The sequence below is a fragment of the Phascolarctos cinereus genome, unplaced genomic scaffold (genome assembly GCF_003287225.1).
Source record: "Phascolarctos cinereus isolate Bilbo 61053 unplaced genomic scaffold, phaCin_HiC Scaffold_8;HRSCAF=390, whole genome shotgun sequence".
Taxonomy (NCBI): domain Eukaryota; kingdom Metazoa; phylum Chordata; class Mammalia; order Diprotodontia; family Phascolarctidae; genus Phascolarctos; species Phascolarctos cinereus.
Window position 1 is genome coordinate 53,411,796 of NW_027556291.1, and position 20,436 is coordinate 53,432,231.

Genomic DNA, 20,436 nt, shown 5'->3' on the forward strand with positions numbered 1-20,436 from the left:
GACTGAGCATACAGAATATGCAAAGCTAGTAAGAGAGTGAGTAGCAGGGAAGAAGCCATGCCCTGGTAGACAGTATGCCCTTGGTTCTAAATGTATGCTTGTCTTTCCCCTCTATTAGATTGGAAACAGCTTGGGGTGCATCTAGGTCATACAGTGGATAGAGCACCGGCCCTGGAGTCAGGAGGACCTGAGTTCAAATCCGGCCTCAGACACATAACACTCACTAGCTGTGTGACTCTGGGCAAGTCACTTAACCCTAATTGCCTCACCAAGAAAAAAAAAAAAAAGATTGGAAGCACCTTTAGGGCAAGGCTTGTATCAGATCTTTCTTTGATCCCCAGCCTAGAGCACCTGTCACAGAACCTTACAGTTCAAAGGGATCTCAGAGGTCATGGTATAGAGGAAAGGGTGCTGGATTTGGAGTAAGAGACATGAGTTCAAACTCTGCCTCAGTTTCCCAGGTGGCCATGGGCAAACTCTTGACCTTTCTGAGTCTCCATGGCCTATCCTATGAAGTTGAGGGTTGGTCTCAGAGGTCCCTTTCAGCAAAAAGTCTACAATGCTATGATTCTCTATGTAGTCTGACCTCTACTCAAGGTCCAAGCCCCCCTCTACAAGCTTCCACTGGAAGACCTCTAGGGATGGGGAATTCACTTACCATTTCTGGGCACTTCTAAGTGTTTCTTAGGCATTCAAGTGAATTTGAGTGAAAGAAATTGCAGGAGAAAGTTCAGATTCAAAGAAGGAAAAAGTCCATTGGAGGTTAGAGGTCAGAGCCAGTTATAAATTTCACCCATAGGGTACCTGCCCACCAGTTTCTGACCCTTTTTATTTAGGAAGGCACAGGTGTTGGCACTCTGTGGTTGTACTTCCCGGTCAACACCAGGAGGCTGTCAGGGAGTATTCCACTGTCTCTGTTATTTGCAGAGAACTATGACTATCTGTGCCCCAGCTCTGCTCTTTTGTGTTAGTAGCTCCATGCCTTGTTAGCCTAAGGCAGAGACTGGCAAACAACAGCCAACCTGAATCTTAAATAAATATTAGATTTGAAAATGTGAAAAACAATTCTTAGCCCATAGGCCATACCAGAACAGGCAGCAGGCCAGATTTGACCCACAGGCCATAGTCTGCTGACCCCTGGTCTAGGGAGGGGTAGTCAGTGTGATTTATCAAATCTGAATCTTAGCTTAAGCCCCCACCAACAAGGAAGACTCTGCCTGTTTTCCTAGTGAACCCTAGTCACATCACCAGTGCATAATGAGACAACCATACAAGCCTGCTTAGACAGCCTTTACTCATGACCAAGGATGTAAAAAGAAAACAGTTTAAAAAATATGTTTATCTGTGTGCATGTATGATTATGTATTAATTTTATTATATATCATTTATATGTACATGTATGATTTTATTTATTATATATCATTTATACATACATACATATATTATATATATATATATACATATGCATATGCATTTTTTTAACTGCTGCATAAGCTTGGCCTCCACAGCCTCTTCTAAACCCAGGTTATCCCCGACCAATGTGTAGGCCCACCTCAAATCCAGAAATTCCCATACACATTTCAGATGCTTAGACCCATTGGATTTAATAAACTTGCTCAGGGCTTCCTACTCGGTATTCCTCATTGGATTTCCCACTCATGGTTTCCTTGAGGGTCACACAATCAAGTCATCTGGGGAAGTTGGTACCTGGGAGCTAATGATCTGTCTCCAGCTCTTCCTCAGCTGTAGTCCTGGGTATCTGGGCTCTCCATTTCTCATTGGCTCCCACTTCTTGACATCAGTGAACTCATTGCTGCAAGTTCTATGGGGCAGGCCTAGCCCAGGTCTCCCGATCTTACCCAGTAGCCAAAGGGAACAGTACCCAATGTCGTCTCCAGTCTTTGCTCCTCCACCATCCTTGACCTCTGCCTACTATTGCGGGGGGGGGGGATTCACCTTCTGGTCAGGCCTGCATCATTTCCACCATTACCACCCTCTCTTCCCCCAAGATCCAGCTCCCCTTCTCTTCAACTCTTTTCATCAGGCCACATTTTAGGAAGAATTTCTTAATGGTATTTTTTCCAATTACATGTAAAGACAATTTTTAATACTTATTAAAAAAAAATTTTGAATTCCAAATTATTGTCTCCTTCCCTCATCAACCCCTTCCTGAGACAGTAAACAATTTGATATAGGTTATGTATGTGCAATCATGTAAAACATAAAATATCCATATTAGTCATGTTGTGAAAGAAGAAACAGGCCAAAAGAAAAGAACCAAGAAAAAAATAAAGAAAGTGAAAATAGTATGCTTCGATCTGCATTTATATTCCATTAGTTCTTTCTCTGGATGTGGATAGCATTTTCCATTATGAATTTTGGAATTCAATGGAATTTTCTTGGATCATTGCATTGCTGAGAAGAGCTAAGTCATTCATAGTTGATCATCGCACAATGTTGCTATTAATATGTACAATGTTCTCCTGATTCTGCTCACTTCACTTTGCATCAGTTCAGGTAAGTCTTCCCAGGTTTTTCTGAAACCATGCTTCTCATCATTTCTTATAGCACAATAGTATTCCATCACAAGCATATGCCACAACTGATTCAGCCATTCCCCAATTGATGGGCATCCCCTCAATTCCTTTTCCCTTTTTTATGATCTCTTTGGGATACAGACCTGGCAGTGGTGTTGCTGGATCAAAGACTATGAACAGTTTGATTGCCCCTTGGGCATGGTTTTAGGAAGAATTTTGACAAGTTAGACAACATCCAAAGGAGGGCAACCATAGTGAAAGGGCTTTGAGATCATTCAGTAGGAGGCTTAATGCAAGGACTTGGGGATGGTTAGCATGGAGAAGAGATTTAAGTATTTAAAGGCCTGCCACGTGGGAGAGGTATTTGATTTGTTTCACTTGGCCCCAGAGGGAAGAACATGGAGCAGGCAAAGGGTGGGATGTGGACTGGAGCACATTGAGGCTAGATGTCAGAAAAAGCTATCCCAAGGTGGAAGCTGTGTCTTGGAGAAGTGATGGCTTCCCCCTCCCCAGGGGTCTTCAGGCTGAGCCAGGATGCCCACTTGTTGGGGAAGCTGAAGAGAAGATTCTTGTTCAGCTCCCTTCAGCCATCGATCTGGGATCCTAAGATCCCAAGACATTTGAATGTTAAAGCCCAACATTTCTTTTCTTTTTTTTTAAGTTTATTAATTTATTTTGATTTATCAACAATCACTTCCATATGCTTTTGAGTTGAAAATTTTTCTTCCCTTTCCTCCCCCCACCCTCCCCAAGATGGCACACAATCTGATATAGGCTTTATATTTACATACCCATTAAACATATTTTCACATTAGTGAAGTTGTAAGTAAAAATTAAAACCAATAGGAGGAACCATCAGAAGGATGAAACAAAACTCAACAGAAGGTAAAAATAAGTATAGCGATTTGACTTCCATAGTTCTTTCTTTGGATATGGACAGCATTTTCCATCCCAAGGCCTCTGGAGATGTCTTAGATCCTCATTATGCTGAGAAAGGTTCAGTTTAACAATCTTAGTCATTGCATAATGTGGCTGTTATTGTGTACAAAGTCCAACATTCCTTTTAAAGAAATGTGCAGCCATTCCCCAGTTGATAAATGGTCAAAGTATATGAACAGGAAGTTTTCAGATGAAGAAACCAAGGCTATCTATAGGCATATGAAGATGTGCTCTAAATCACTTTTGATTACAGAAATGCAAATTAAAACAACATCACACTTATCAGATTGGCTAATATGACAAAAAAAGAAAATGATAAATATTGGAGAGGATATGGGAAAATTGGGACAGTGATGCATTGTTAGTGGAGTTGTGAACTGATCCAACCATTCTGGAGAGCAATTTGGAACTATTCCCAAAGGGCAACCAAGCTGCATAACTTTTGATCCAGCAATACCACTACTAGGTCTGTATCCCAAAGAGATCATAAAAAAGGGAAAAGGACCCACATGTGCAAAAATATTCATAGCAGCTCTTTTTGTGGTGGCAAAGAATTGGAAATTCAGGGGATGCTCATCAATTGGGGAATGGCTGAGCAAGTTGTGGTATGTGAATGTAATGGAATACTATTGTGCTGTAAGAAATGATGAGCAGGCAGACTTCAGAAAAACCTGGAGAGACTTGTACAAACTGATACAAAGTGAAATGAGCAGAACCAGGAAAACATTGTGCACATTATCAGCAGCATTGTATGACAATCAACTATGAATGACTCAGCTCTTCTCAGCAACACAATGATCCAAGACAAATACAAAGGACTCAGGAAGGAAAATGCTATCCACATCCAGATATAGAACTGATAGACTCTGAATGCAGATGGAAGCATTTTTCACTTAACTTTATTCTTTCTCGTGGTTTTCTTTTCCCTTTTGATCTGTCTCTTCTTTCACAACTGTGACTAATATGGAAATGTTTTACATGATAGCACATGTATAACCTGTATCAAAATCTACCATTTTCAGAAGAGGGGAGGAGAGAGGGAAAGAAAAAAATTTGGAACTCAAAATCTTGTAAATATGAAGGGTAAAATTTTCTGGACATGTAACTGGGGAAAAAATTATTAAACTTTAAAAAATTAAAAAATAAAGAAAAGTGCAATGTAATGTATAAAAAATAGAGTATTCAGCATGGCACCAGTGGTTTTCTTTCATTTGGGCTCCTTTCAAGCTTCTGTAACTACTGAGAAACCGAGGCAGACAGAACTTTGGATCTAGAGAGAAGACCTGGCTTCAAATGCCAGCTCTTTTATTTACTACCTGTGTGACCTTAGCCAAGTCCCTTACAATCCTTGGGCCTCAGTTTCCTCTTTCATAAAATGAGAGGGTTGAAATAGATGGCCTTTGTGGTCTGTGAGCTGCGAGCCTCTGGGGAAACTGAGGCCCAGAGAGGTCACACAAATGGACAGCAAGGACTCAGACCAAGTTTTAATTTGGGGGGAGGGGGAGGAAGGAAGAAATAAGGGTAAAAGTCCTAACTAAATAACCCGGCCTAAATGTTTTTAAATTTAGATGCGTGCCATTAGGAGTTTTTTCCTTGGGCAGGGGTGGAAGAGATTCTCAAGAGTTCATCTTGTCTTGAAATTAGGTAAAGACTGATAAAGAGTTCCAAATAGGTTGGGCATGGCCCTTCTTGCCTCTTCGGATTTTGGGAAATGAGATTGGGGGGAAGGGGGGTTGCCAGGTATGACACCCAGGACTTTTTCATTCATTTTCCTGCATGTCTATCAGAGGGCCAGTATGCACCAGACTCTCTGGACATGTTTGCTCACTCCCTTCACCCCCACCCACTTGCCCCCACCCCCCAAGAATGTATTTTTCCAAACTTGCATATGCTCCATTTCCCTGCCTTATTTGGCCTTCCTTTGAGTTGAGTTCTGAGTCATTTGTCAAATTGCACACGTCCCAACCTGAAGAGAAAAGATTGTGATTGGATCCCTGCCATTAGGCCAGCTGGACAGATTCCCAGGAGGCCAAGCCAGTGGGGGCAGCATCCGCAGGCTCAGTCTCCCACTTTGGAAGGCCAGACAGAGCAGGTCCACTGTCTGTTTGCCCAGCCTCTTTAGAGAATGTCTGTTTGCCCTCCAGGGGAGTCTGTGCAACAGAGATAACTCAGTCCCAGGAAGGACATCCGTCGGCAGGGGTTGGAGAGTGGAGATATTGTGACTGGCTCCTAGGGAGGCCTGTGGGGCCTGTGAGGTTTTCTCATTGGCATTGGATTATCCAATAGACGGGCATACTAGGCACTAGGCTTCCTGAACCTAAAGTGCCGATGAAAAATTGTGGAATGATAAGCTATTCTATCCACTTTGAGGGCCCACCAGAGGAAGGCCCCTCATCTCCCTATATCCCCCCAAGGACATTTCTGGGATTTATTGTCCTTTTTCTGGGCTGGAATTTCCCACACACACACACACACACACACACACACACACCCGTCAGTCCTAGAATTGAAATATTTCCTCCTGTGAAAGCCTAGCCCTTCAGTGAATAACAATCAAGGCAAGGCTTGTTCATCTGCAACTGGTGTTAAGATTAATTGGCCTATTCTCACCATTTCTCCTCTAATTTAATTTTCATCGTCTTTCACAGCCCCATCAAGGCCAATCAGTCAGCTATTGTTCTCAGCCAGCCTGGCAGGCTCAGCCCACTAATGGCAGGGACAAGAGGGCACCGGCTGTCATGCCAACCACTTAGGGAAATTACTTTTCAGCATTTACCTGGTTGTTTCTGCTTGACCCTGAGTGAGGGAGTGTCTTCTGTCTGGAAGTGAAGCTGAGGTGGAGGAAGGGGTGACTAAGTGCTAACAGAGATTGCAGTGCCTGCTGCTTTCAAAAAGGTCCTATCTTGAAAAAAAATGTGCGTGTTAAGGAGTGTGTTGGTTTGTAAAGTACTCCCTGGGGTTGATTAGCATTCCAGCTACCTCCAAGACTGTCTTTCCTTTCAAACAGTCCTTCTGTAGCCCAGCTATAAGCCTATAAAAAGATCTCTTCCAAAAAGGGAAATTTGAAGTATAATTCTTGTCGTTTACCTAATACTGAGTCAAAAGGCAAACACCGAGTATGAGAAGGTCATAGGATCCTAGCTCTGGAGCTGTAAGGGCTCTTAGAGTTTATCAAGTCTACACCCCCATTTTATAGAAGAGGAAACTGAGGCCCAGGAAGGGAAGGGACTTGTCTAAGGTCTCACAGCTAAGAAGTGGTGGAGGTAGGTTTTGAACTGGTTTCCCATGACCCAGCACTCTTTCCACTGTAGCCCTGTAACTGAGGAAATTCAAAGATAAGCAGGCCCTCATTGAAGAGTTACAAGGTCTTCAGATCACAGGTTGTTAGAGCTGAAAGAGACCTCAAAGATCATCTAGTTTAGTCCCCTGTTTCACAGAGAAAGGAACTGATGAGGCTCAGAGAGTGAGTTATGCAAGGCCGGCCAGCCAGCTAGTAAGTAATTAGCAGAAACAGTCCCAGCTCTTCCAGGGTTTGCTGCCAGGAAGGGTTTTTTTCCCCTTTATCTCACCCCCCCTCCCTCACCAGATCACAAATCAGTGTGGATTAACTCCTCTTAGAAGCCTCAGAGAGCTTCTGGAAAGTAGTGGGAAGGTGAACAAGATTTGCAGATTTCATTAGATGATTGTATTTCATCCTGTGTCCTTGTACCATTGTGTACTTCTGTCTGCTAAATAAATTAAGCCTTGGCCCTTAGATGGGGCCAGGGAGCCTCGATGTAAATGAAGTGTTCAGGAAAGCGGCAGCTACGTAAAACAAGCTACGTACATCTTTTTAGATAATTTGATTTCACCTTGTGTCCTGGTTGTTTCTATCTTGTCTGCTTCCATCTGCTAAATCAATTAAGCCTCTCTGAGTAGGGTCAGAGAGCATAGTGTCCGTGAAAGACCTGAAGATCAGCAGCTGGGTGCAGGGATGTGGGTGGATTTCATTATACTGATATCTCAAATCTCATGCCAACCTACAGTAGGTCGTTGCCATAGTAATTAGCCATAAGAATTAGTCCAGGAAACTAATAAAACAAGACAAAGACTGAATTCACTTTAAGCAAATAGAGGGGGTAAGGGGAATTTTGCTGTGACCTGCAGAAAGTGGGCTGTTTGTTTTTTGGCCAATGGCAAGAAACACCCCTAAGTGTTCAAAATACAAACTAGTTCTCCTAGAGAAGAAAGTGGAAGCTAGAGGAACACATTTCTGTTCTCCAGATTATCAGAGAGAATGCTCTATTTCTTGAGAAAATGGAAGTGCTTCAAGGAGGAAACAAAATGGAAAAACTGTCTAAAGAGGTAGAGGACAATTCTCTCCTGTGTCAGGAGGTTGGAGCGTAGTAGAATGTGACACAGAGAAAGGAGAAAAGAAGGACCTCTGAACATCTGGAGCAATGTATTAAGTATGAGATTCTTCCCATAGAACAGGTGCTAGATTATCACTGGAAGAAGTGGCTCCTTGTGCTCCAAAATATGATGATGTGGCCTCAAAGGTGACATCAAGTGAAAGGTCATCCAATAATAACCAAAGGAAGAAGAGGCAGGTCGTAGTGGTTGGTGATGTTCTGCCTAGGGGTGCCAAAGTAGGCATTTGTTGAACTGATATAATATATAACTGGGACTTACATATAACATATGATATAACATAGACTTACACCTGAGAATTTCAGGGCACAGATCTGGAACATGAAAGAGCCTCACCCCAGAATTGTCAAACCTGATGGCCACCACCTGCTTCTGGTGATTTCATGTGGAGATAAATAATACCCCACAAATGGAACCTAGAGAACATTCCTATGGATTATGAAGCCCCAGGCAAAACCCAAAGACCTTGGAAGCACAGGTGGTGTTTTCATCACTGCTAACAATTGAAGGTAGGAAATTCAGAAGAGAAAGACAGATTTAGGAAATGAACAGTTAGATAAGAAGAGATGTTTGTTAACAGGATTTGGATTTTGGAACCACAGCTTGATAAATGAGAATGGCAGGCTCTTGACAAATGATGGAATACACCTAACGAGGGCCAATAAAAACATTTTTTCCTGAGATATTGTCCAGCAAGAAGGCATTCTCTGAAAAGGGAATGGTATGGATAAAACTGTGATTCTGATAAACCTCACCAGAGAGAAGCAGGTATAACAGAAAGAAGTGTGGCATTAGAGAAGACTGGTTAATTCATAGGAGACATAATCCAAGAAGAGGGCCAACAATCAAACCTGTGGTTGCAAATGTCAGTGTAAAGATGAACAAAGAATGGGTGGTAAATGGGGTGAACTTGAGATCCTAATGCAGTGAGGGAAATTCATTGAACCTTGGTGGGCTGGCCCTTGTTTGTGACTAAATATGTAGAAAGAGGTGTAAGAGTAGCATTGTATTTGAAGAATTGATGCTAATATGAGGAATCTAGAAACTGGGGGAGGAGGGAAGCATGATGGGAAACATATGGCTGAGGGACCAATGGAGTTAGAAATAGAAGCAATATTCTATACTACAGACCACCTGGACAGCAGGAGGAATTAGATGAGAGGTTTGGGAAAAGATCACAAATCTGGCATAATATAGTGATGGGGGACTTCAAATATACTCATAGAGATTGGGATAGGGACTAGACTTAGGATTTCTTTGATATAGGGAACTCCCAGACAAAGAAACTCCCTCAGCCAATGCAGGTTGGTGCCTTCTCTGTAGCTTATAATCTAAGAGAGTTGCCTGGGGCGCTAAGAGGTTAGATGACTTGCTAAGGGTCACATGGCCAGTATATGTCAGAGATGGGATTTGCTGCTTATATTCTCTCTCTGCCAAAAGCAGGTAAGTCATAAATTTATGACTTGATTGAAGTGATTGTTTCAGCCTTCAAAAAGTAGAAAAAGCAACAAGGGGGACTGTTCTCCTGGACCTGATTCTGACCAACAAGATGGAACTGATTGCTGACATAGAAATGCCAAGAACTTTCAGGGCAAGTGACTGTTTCATCACAGAGTATGCAAGAAAAGTAAAGGATAGTCTGACTTGTAATCTAGGTTTGGGGAGAGCAGGTTTCAAAGGGCTCAGAAAAAGGTTAGCTAGGATTCAATGGTTCAGTATTTTTCAGGGAGAATCAGAGACACTAAAAGCTAAAGGGGATCTCAGAGATTTGCCCTGAGCCTGATCAGGAATACCTTCCATGATACATCAGGTAAGTGATTCAGCCTCTACTCCCAGGAGCCAAGATGAGCATGTCTGAGGCCTCTTCCATTTAAATATCTGAAGACAGCTCCTCGATAAGTCTTCTGTTCTCTACGTTAAATATCTTGAGTTCCTTCAAGCAAATCTTATACCCTATCTTCTCCAGTCTTTCTCCCCATTCCGATCAGTCTCTTCTAGGCCCATTCCAGCTTGTCTCTCCTCAAAGGTGGTACCCACAACTGAATGTGATACTGCAGGTGTGGTCTGGCCAGGGCTGACTAGGGTACAACCATCACCCCCATCATTCTGGCCACTAGGCCTCTCTGAATGCAGTGCAGGATCACGTTAGACGTTTTGGGAGTTGCCACCATTGGTTCATACAGTGCTTGAAATCAACTACAATGACCAGACTGTTTCCACAAGAGCTATTGTCTAGTCCCATCCTATGCTTGGGAAATGGATTTTTCAGGCAAGTATAGAAATTTACATTTTTCCTATTATATTTTATCTTGTTCTTTCAGGTGCAAGTTCTAATGTGATATCTTTTAAGATACAGACTTTAATCTAGTGTGTAACTACCCTCACGAGCACTGTGTCATCCGCACACTTGACAAGCATGCCACCTACCCTGTCAGCCAAATCACTGATCAAAGTGCTGAACAGCACAAGGTGAAGGACAGATTCCTGGGGTACTCCATTTAGAGACTTCACTGTAAGCTGACATTGATTCCCTAATGACTTCTCTTGGGGTCTCTTCATTCAAACAGTTCCAAATTCCCCTCTTATCATTTAGCTCCCATTTCTCCATCCTGTCCACAGGAAAGCCTGAAAGAGTAAGTGTATTAAATCTTAGGCATTCTCCTGATCCACCAGCCTCTTAACTCTGTCCATAAAAGGAAATGAAATTACTCTGGCATAACTCTGTCTTGATGAAACCATGTTAGCTTTTCGGTAACCACCCTAACCCTTTTAAGTGTTCATAAACCATTGCCCATAATAATGTATTCTAAATTGTCTGAAAAAAAGATGCCAAGCTCCTATTCTTTTACTTTCAGACACTGCCCTCATCTCTTTATTAAAACTGGGACCACTTTGCTCATTCTCCAAGACCTTTCAAAGATCACCCGAAGTGGTTTAGCAATGACATTGGCAAGTTCTTTCAGTGCTTTAGCTCGTAGTTCATTTGGACCTAGGGTCTTGAATTCAGCAGAGCAGTGAGACTCTCTCCATTTATCTTGGGTTTCCACTCCCTAACCGATTTGGTTTTATATTTCACAGTCCAAAGATCATTCTCCTTAGAAGAGAAAACAGAAGCAAGATGAGAATTAAGTGCCTTCTCACCACTCTTTGTTATTTGTAGCTCATTGATCCATTCATCCATCCATCCATCCATCCATCCATCCATCCATCCATCCCAAGCAGTGGTCCTATCCCTTCTTTTATCCTCTTTCCCTTTTTAAAAAAGCCTTTTAGGCATCCTTAGCTTTTTTTTCCCCCTCAACTTTAGCTCATTATGAGATGTAGCTTTTGACACTATTGTGATAGCACTGCTCCTCTTTTGTATTTCTCCTTGGTGACTTCCCTTTGTTCTAGTCTTTTCTACAAGTCGTTAACAAATCTGAGTTAATCAATGAGTTCCCTGTGCGCCTCAAGTCTCTTCAAGATGCTCCTCCTGCGCTGCATTCAGAGAGGCCTAGTGGCCAGAATGATGGGGGTGATGGTTGTACCCTAGTCAGCCCTGGCCAGACCACACCTGCAGTATCACATTCAGTTGTGGGTACCACCTTTGAGGAGAGACAAGCTGGAATGGGCCTAGAAGAGACTGATCGGAATGGGGAGAAAGACTGGAGAAGATAGGGTATAAGATTTGCTTGAAGGAACTCAAGATATTTAACGTAGAGAACAGAAGACTTATCGAGGAGCTGTCTTCAGATATTTAAATGGAAGAGGCCTCAGACATGCTCATCTTGGCTCCTGGGAGTAGAGGCTGAATCACTTACCTGATGTATCATGGAAGGTATTCCTGATCAGGCTCAGGGCAAATCTCTGAGATCCCCTTTAGCTTTTAGTGTCTCTGATTCTCCCTCAAGGCTTCTGGGATATTTGGTTCCAAAGAATTTCTCTTCTGTCTCTCTGGCCCTCCTCCTTCCTTGTGTTTGTCACCAAACACCCTCCCTTGCCCAGATATTCCCCACTCAACATTTCTCTGTACTCATTTACTGTTGGAAAGCTTTGGACTTTTAGAGGCTGGTACCACCTTGATTGTCCATCATTGCTCCAGGCTGCCTCATATACCCCTCTCCTTGAAGGCTATTCATTTAGGCTTTCACTGATGACAACTCTTCAGTCAGTAAGTCAATCAGCAGGTATTTATTAAACACCTACCATGTGTTAGGCCCTCTGCTGGGTGTTGCACGTACAAATACGATCTTTACTTGCCAGGAGTTTAGGATTATTGGCGGGGGGGACAACAAGGACTCAGAAAAGTTTATACAGAATGAATACACGTATATTACATGAAGTCATTTCACTTCAGTTTTGGGGTGTGGTTCATACCCCAAGACATATTTGGCAAATGTTAGGGGAAGTATTCTTCTGTTGGGTTTCCTTTATGTAGGTGTATGCATATGAACTCCATCTGGTTTTATTATACATCCCCTGGCTAATTTCTATTAACTACCTTGTAAACCTTAGCAGGTCAAGCAAATTGGGGGATGGTTTTGACACTGCATTCTTACCCTAATGATCTCTTCATTTGACTCTCTTCCTTAATACTCCGTACTATCAGAAGGGTACTTAAAAAACAAAAAAGTCCCTACCCAGCAGTTGGCCTTAATGACTAATGGAGACCAAAGCCATCGTTGGTTCGATATAGAAACCATTAGGTTCCAGAACCCAGATACAATTTGCTTTCTTGCTGGTCACTGGTGCGCATTTACCCCCTGGAAGCTAGTGGCAACTCAGGTAATTAACTGTGACATTCACTGAGTGTTTTTTCTAAAGTGATGTTATCTTGTTCTTTTAGCTTGGCTTTGGATCATTTCTCGGAATCATCGGCTCAAACTTAATTGAAAATAAAAGGCAAATGGTAAGTTTGTTAGCAGTGGCATTAAGAGCCATAGAGGGCTTTTATATCTTCCATTGATGTATGGTTATGACATAGGCTTGATGCAAAGATAATTCGTATCCAGCTTAGAAATAAATCCAGGGCTTCTTGGAACAGAAATGCCATTTAAGAAAACTTTAATGGGAACACATTGAGTTGATGGTAGGAATGGGCCACATAACACTCATTTCTCTAGAGCTTAAGGGTTCACAAAGTGCTTTCTTCACCACTCCATGAGGTAGATAGTATGTAATTGTCACCATTTTATATGTGGGGAAACTGAGGCTCAGAAAGGAGGAATGACTTGCCCAAGGTCGTACAACTAGTAACTACTAGTCAGAGGCAGGATTTGAACCTAGGTCTCCAGATTCCAAGTCTAGACCTCTTTCTACTGTTGTTGTTCAGTTATTCAGTCGAGTCCAACTCTGTGACCCCATGGTTGATATCATGTTTATACAGTCCATGGGGTTTTCTTGGCAGAGATCCTGGAGTGGTTTGCCATTTCCTTTTCCAGTGAATTAAGGTAAACAGGTTGAAGCAACTTGCCCAGGGTCACATAACGAGTAAGTGTCTGAAGCTAGATTTGAACTGAGGTCTTCCTGACTCCAGGGTCAGGGTTCTATCCACTGCAGCACCACCTACCTGCCTCTCTTTCTGCTATACCACGCTGCATTTCTTCTGGTGAAGAGTAGTTTCCTCAGTTAAATGGAGATGGACCCCCAAGAGCTGCCATATTTGAGCATCACCAAGCAAATTATTAGCTCTCTCCTTCCTTTCCCCCCTGAATGTCCTTAGCCTTTTGTCCTTGGGGATGCCTCTCCTAGTATGTCTTCTTGGTGATTGGGGGCCACGTTTTCCAAAGGATGGTAAAGACTAGAGTTCAGCCAGAATGGAGTGACTGGGATGGGGAGGGGGTTCTGAACTGGCATATCAGAATCAGTTGAAGGGACCAAGGAAGAGAAACTTTGGGGAGAGCACAATGGCTGTCTAAATATATTCCAAGAGCTAGCCTGGGGAAAGAGGGCTTAGACACTTGTTATGTGTGACCCTAGAAGGCAGAACTGAGAACAATGGGGGAAGGAAGGAAGTGGAGATACAGGGAGGCAGATCTCAGCTCAGAATAAAGGAAGACCTTTCTTCCTATTGACACTGTCCATCAACAGAATGAGGTTCATGTTTAGGGGTAGAATAAGATAGAAAGGTGTGTTAGACGGGAGTGTGTGAGTGTTTCTCCCAGTGTGTTTTTTTCACACTTTTTCAACAATTTGCATAAAGACCTAGATGGCATACTTCTTATGTCTGCAGATGACATGAAGCTGGGAATAGTAGACTTCATGTTGGATGATAGAGTTAAGATTCAAAAAATTCTTGGCAGGCTAGAACATTGAGACAAACTTAAGGAAATGAAATATTGTAAGAATAGATGTAAAATCTTACGCTTGGATTTGAAAAATCAATTTCCATTTGGATTCAGAAAATTAAATTTACAAGTACAAGATGGTGGAGGTCTGGCTAGACTACAGTTGATGTGAAAAATATCTGAGGAGTTTAGTGAACTCCAGGCTTGATATGTACCACCACTGTAGCATGGGACAGCTGGGTGGTGAAATGGTAGAATGCTGGGCCTGGAATCAGAAAGACCTGAGTTCAAATCCAGCAGCTCACACTTACTAGCTGTGTGACCCTGGGCAGGCTGCCTTAGTTTCCTCATTGGTAAAATGGGGATTTTAATAGCATCTACTTCACAAGGACGCTGTGAGGATCAAATGAGTTAACATATATAAAGTGTTGTGCAAACTTTAAAGCATTATATAAATGCCAGCTATCATGATCATTATTATTTTGGGCTATGAGTTGGACTAGATGGCACCTGAGGTCTCTTCTAACCTACAACTATGTGATTCTGTAATGAAATCTCTAGAGGAGTAAGATACGTTGGTGGGTGATCCAGCCAGCAGAGGGGTCTAGATCTTAGGTGAGATAATCTGCCGGCCTCAGCAGGAGGAGATGGGAGCTTAATGATGCACCGAGACAAAGCCCACTTGGCTTGGTGGTGAGGTTATGGCTCTTGTCATTCCTCCAGGCTCAGTGTAGGCACGCTTGGATTCTGGCTTCTTAAGCCATCTGAATGAGGGCCAAGTGTTTTATAGAAAGGAGTGGGATCTCTAGCAGGCTCATTTGATTTTCCGTCTCTGATGTCACAGGCACTAGAGACACTGATTAGCAATTGCACGGGCCACAGAAGCTCCTAACCCAAAGGTCTGAGGTACGAGGTAGGTAAAGAGGTTCTGAGGAAGTGATAGTTCTCCAGGGTGTTTGGCTGAAAGCAACTGGTTATATATTCAGATTAACAGAGATGTATTAAGTGCTTATTTTGTGGACTACACTTTTTTAAGCTCTGGGCATATAAAGACTAAATAAACTCACTAAGGCCTCTGCCTGCAAGGACTTTACATTCTCTTAGGGGGCTACCATACCACCTTGGCAGATAACTCAATATAAATCGTTGGAGGAGGCAGATAGCACTAAAAACTAGGTTTATAAAAAAAAAAAAAGACTTTCCAGAGGAGATGGCACCTGAACCGAGCCTTGAAAGAAACTAAGAGTTCATGGCAAATATCTCTGAGAAGAGTCTGATATCCAAGATATGTAGGGAATTGATGTGCATATATAAGAACAAAAATAGGTAAAAAGTCAAAGGATATGAACAGGCAGTTTTCAAAAGAGGAAATGCAAACTACCAACAACCATATGAAAGATTGCTCCCATTCATAAGCAAAATGGAAATTAAAAGGCAGGAAGTAATCAATCAACAATCGTTTACTAAGTCCTTACCATGTGCCAGGCACTGTGCTAAGAACCAGGATACAAAGAAAGGCACAAACATAGTCTCTGCCTTCAAGGAGCTTATATTCTAAAGAGGAGACAACATGCAAATAACTATATACAACCAAGAAATAGGCAGTATAAATGAGAAGTATCAAAGGAAAGTGAGAGGTAAGGGGTGGAGTGCGGGAAGTGCCGTATAGCAGGAAAGGTGGGATTTTAGCTGGCACCTGAAGGAAGCCACAGAAACTGAGAGGTAGAGGTAGGGAGGGAGAGCATTCAGGTGTAGGGGACAGCCAGTGAAAAGACACAGAGATGGGAGATAAAGTGTGGCTGTGAAGAAAATTAAGGCTGATGCCAAACAGGATTTTATATTTGATCCTGCAGATAATAGGGAACTGGCATTATTGAATATGTGTTGGGAAGGGGGTGACATGGGCAGCCTTGTACTTTAGCAAGATCCCTTTTGCAGCTTAGTGTAGGATGGATTGGAATGGGGAGAGACTTGAAGAAGGCAGACCCTCCCCTCCAGCAGGCTGTTGCAATAATCCAGGCATGAGGTATTGAGGGCCTGCACCAGAGTGGTGGCAGTGTCAGAGGAGAGAAGGGGGTACATCCAAGAGATGTTGCAGAGATGAAATCAACAGCCCTTGGCAGCAGACTGGATATTGTGGGGAGTGGGGATGGGAGAGAGTGAATTGTGAAGGATGACACTTCCCAGGCTGTGAGCCTAGGTGACTGGCAGGATGGTAGTGATATTAACTACCATCCTTCACCAGTAATAATGACATTTGGAAGAGGAGAAGGTTGGAGATAAAGATAATATCTCTGTTTTGGACATGTTGAGTTTAGGATATCTACAGTGCATCCCATTCAATATGTCCAAAAGGCAATCATTTATACAGGACTGGAGGTCAGCAGAGAGGTCAGGGTTAGATGTATAGATCTGAAAATCATCTCAGTAGAGATCACCAAGTGAAACAGTGTAGAAGGAAATGAGAAGAAGGCCCAAAATGGTCTTGGAAACACCTGCAGTTAGGGGACGTGATGTGTATTAATAACCAGCAAAACAGACTGAGAAGGAGCAATCAGACAGCTAGGATGAGAAACAGGGAGAGCAGGGTCATGAAAACCTAGAGAGGAAAGAGCGTCCAGGAGCAGAGGGTCATCAACAGTGTCAGACATTGGGGAGTGGTCAAAAAAGATAAGGACTGAAAAAATGCCTTTAGAGTTGGCGTTTTAGAGATCATTGGTGACTTTGGAGAGAGCAGTTTTATTCAAACAATGATGTCAAAAGACAGATTGTTGTTGTTGTGTTTGTCCTTCATTCTTGAAGAGGACCATGACATCAGGGAGGTGATGCCATGACTTACAAGTGAATTGGGTTTAAGTGAGGAAGGGCTGTGCAAAGTCACCAGCCTCACTTTCTCCTCCAGAACTGTCTGGGTCCAGTGGCAAGATCCACATGAGGATGACAGGAGATGTCCCCCAAAAAGACAGATTAGAAGAGAGTGAAAGAGAAATTGAGGGACTGAGTGTAGATAGCTTGCTCAAGTTTAGTTAGGAAGAGGGAGAGAGGTATAAGATAATAGCTAGCAAAATGGTAGCATCAGAATGAGGGTTTTGTAAGGATGGGGGAGACATGGGCATTTTTGTAGGCAGCAAGAAAGGAGCCGGTAGGTAGGAAGAGATTAAACATTGGAGCGATAGTGGGGATGATAGAAGGAGTAGTCTACCAGAGAAGATGGGATGTGATGAGATAGGATCAAGGCTGCATGTAAAGGAGATTGCCTTGGCTAGGAGAAGGTCTGCCTCTTCATGAGAGAGGAATAAAAGAGGACATGGTGGGGGAAGAGTTCTGGGTGATAGGAGATGAGGAGGAGGTAGGAAGGGGGAGCTCTCCTTGAATGGCTTAGTAAAATATGAAGAAAGGTCTTTAGCTGAGAGGTCCCATGGAAGGAAGGGATGAAAAAGTTTGGAATAGCCACTGTGCTGAGTGAGATAGCAAATCGAGTAGGGAAGTATAGAAGAATTGCCTTGTTGCTGTGAAAGCCCAGTTAAGATTAGGTAAGTTAAATCTGTAGTGGGCCCAGTCACCAGGGTGTTGTGACTGGTAACAGATCCTCCTCTTCTTTTCTTCCCTGCCCTTTTGCAGTTGGTGGCCTCCATCGTCTTCATCAGTTTTGGCGTGATTGCTGCTTTCTGCTGTGCTATTGTGGATGGAGTGTTTGCGGCCCGGCACATCGTGAGTATATTAAACAGCCCTGCAGATACGTACTGAATGTTTGCAGTGTGCACTGTGCTAGGCTGAGGGGCTTAGGGAACCCATCAGAAAGGGAGGTTAGGGCCCAAGTCCTCAGAGATTGCACACCCATAGGAAACTAGAGTGCAGTTAAGCATTAAGTCAAGGCAGGTGTTGGCCTTGGCAAGAGGGCTAAGATATGTGGGCTCACTTGGCATCTGGGCTGTTGGGGGCATTTCTGTCTTTGAATCCTAAGTCACATTGCCCCCAGGCTAGGGGCAAGGAGAGAGAAGTCACAGCTGGCTGCCTTTTTTTTTTTCCCTCTGGGGAGGTTCAGGATGATATTCAGGCCTAGGTGTCCCTCCCCAGTAGAACAATCGCTTATTGAAAAACCCGTAACACTTTTCTAGATTACCCCAGAGACCAAAACCCAGAGCAAGCTGAACGCCAGACCAGACCTACACAGTCATTTTTACCAGCACTAACGGAGTGATTTTGTGGTTTTCAAAAACCAGCTTGAGCCAAAGCTCTCTCTAGAACACTCCCTGGACTGTGAGCTAGCTTCTCTCGCCATCTGCTACCCACTATTTCCCCTACAGTTTCTCCTGTTTCCCTCTCCCTGTAATAATTCATCACTAGCCATTGAAGAAAAAACTGTCCCCTGTCCCATCCCCATGTTCTCTCATTTTGATCCCCCTTAGCCTGACCCCATCTGTGCCCTAATCCAACCTCACCCACTCTTTCCCTTTGCTCTCGATAGTGAGTGTAAGCTGCCATTCACCTTGAACTTCTTTTCAGACTCATTTCAACTCTTGGCCCTCACCAAGATCTGGCTGTGCTCTGATGACACTGAATCCCTGGCTTCCTTCTCCAGTGCTGGCTATACTTTGTTATTTTATTTTTTTGAGGCAACTGGGGTTAAGTGACTTGCCAGGGTCACACAGCTAGTGTCTGAGGCTGAATTTGAACTCAAGTCCTCCTGACTCCAGGGCCTGTGCTCTATCCATTGTGCCATCTAGCTGCCCCCTGGCTATACCTTCTTTCACATCTTGGAGTATGCTGGGAAATGTCTAACAACTGGCTCACCCCAAAAAATTTGTGTGTGGCACACTTTTAAATTTAATTTGCATTATTACTATTTTTGCTATCACTTTCTTAAGTCTAGACAATCAGCAAAACAATAAATCAGGCCCTGATTTGTCACTTACCAATTTCTGAGGTATAAATGCTCACGGTGAAAATTTAACAATCAGCTCTTGAGAACCAGTTTGAGCTGACTCTAGCACATGCCCTCTTTCACACTGGTCCTGGAAGGAGAATTTGAAGACTCCTTGTACTCCATCCTTCTTTTCAAACTCACCCTCTTTGCCTCCTTCACTCAGTAAACTTTCATCCTTTGAAGTTCATTCAAGTCAAAAGTCCTCATTTCAATCAAAATTATGGTGATCATTCTTCCTCCTTTCTCAAGGGGTTCAGCACCTTGTTCATCCTCCTCCTTTCCTCCCCAGCTCCTGCCCTTATGCTAGAGAATTAGAATATTTGTGTAGCTACCAGCTCAGATTCCCTCCCCTCCCCTTTCCCTAAGTCCCATGAGCCACTGCTTCAGTCCACTTCATCCACACAATGAATCACACGCTAGATTAGCCCTTACTCACAAGGCTTCTACTTTCCTAATTAGGAACTCTGACTTCCCTATAACTGACCCTGACCTCCTCCCATTCCATCTCTCCCTCTTGCTTCACCAGGGGCCATGTCCAGTTATCCTGATTGATATCTGGCCACTGGACCCACACGGCTCCAGAGGAGAAAATGAGGCTGGTGACTTCTTCCATGGGGCTTTAAGTTTTGCTAAGTGCTTTACACCTCTGAGCTGACTCTCAGATGTTTATGGTAAATAACTGGTGGTCATTCAGACTGAGCTGGCCCGACCGGTGATGTGCATGTGTGTCCATCTTCCTTATTGCTAAACAGAGCTCCTTTGTTTGCTTCCTAAACATCTAGCACCTTTGCCTTTACTCTGCTTTTCCCAGGATCTCAAACCTCTTTATGCAAACCGCTGTCACTACTACTCCAAGACATCCCAGAAGGAGGCTGAGGAGGTAAGAGTTGGTGGCTTCCCAGAAAGGCCATCCTCCCCATTCCCCAAACCGCCCCCCCCCAACCCCTTCCTTCCCACAGGACTAGAGCTGGTCTTTTAGGGAGAATCTGCAGCTAGCTGTCAATGGGTTAAGGAGCCAAGGCCAGGCTTTCTGTCCCCATGTGGCCTGCATAGCTTCACTGTGTTCCAGAGCCAGGCTGTACCCCTGGCCCCAGCCAGTTACTTCCCAGGTATGTGACCCTGGCCACAAGAGGGATGAGGTGAGAGTGTGCATGGCTCAGGACCAAGGCATTTCCTAGCCCTGGAAACCCAACTCCAAGGGCATCGCCTTGGGATGGTGGGCCAGTGGTGCCGTCTTGGTTCATGAAAGACAGCATCTGCATGCTGGCAGAATAAAGTATACTGAAGGTCCTGGTGGCATGGCATGGCAAGGTTGGTTGGCTTCCCTGGACCTCCCTCATCTTCCTTGTTCCGCTCT

General features: G+C 43.6%; 1 protein-coding gene across 3 annotated transcripts in view; it reads left to right on the plus strand.

Annotated features, from left to right (window-relative positions):
• The window catches only part of TMEM255A (transmembrane protein 255A), a 91,809-nt gene that overhangs the window by 31,517 nt on the left and 39,856 nt on the right, over window positions 1-20,436 (plus strand). For all 3 annotated transcript variants that reach the window (XM_020975140.1, XM_020975141.1, XM_020975143.2), the window contains exons 3-5: window positions 12,712-12,774; window positions 17,774-17,863; window positions 19,891-19,959. In XM_020975140.1, the coding sequence (XP_020830799.1) occupies window positions 12,712-12,774; window positions 17,774-17,863; window positions 19,891-19,959 (222 nt within the window). The remainder of the gene's footprint in view (window positions 1-12,711; window positions 12,775-17,773; window positions 17,864-19,890; window positions 19,960-20,436) is intronic.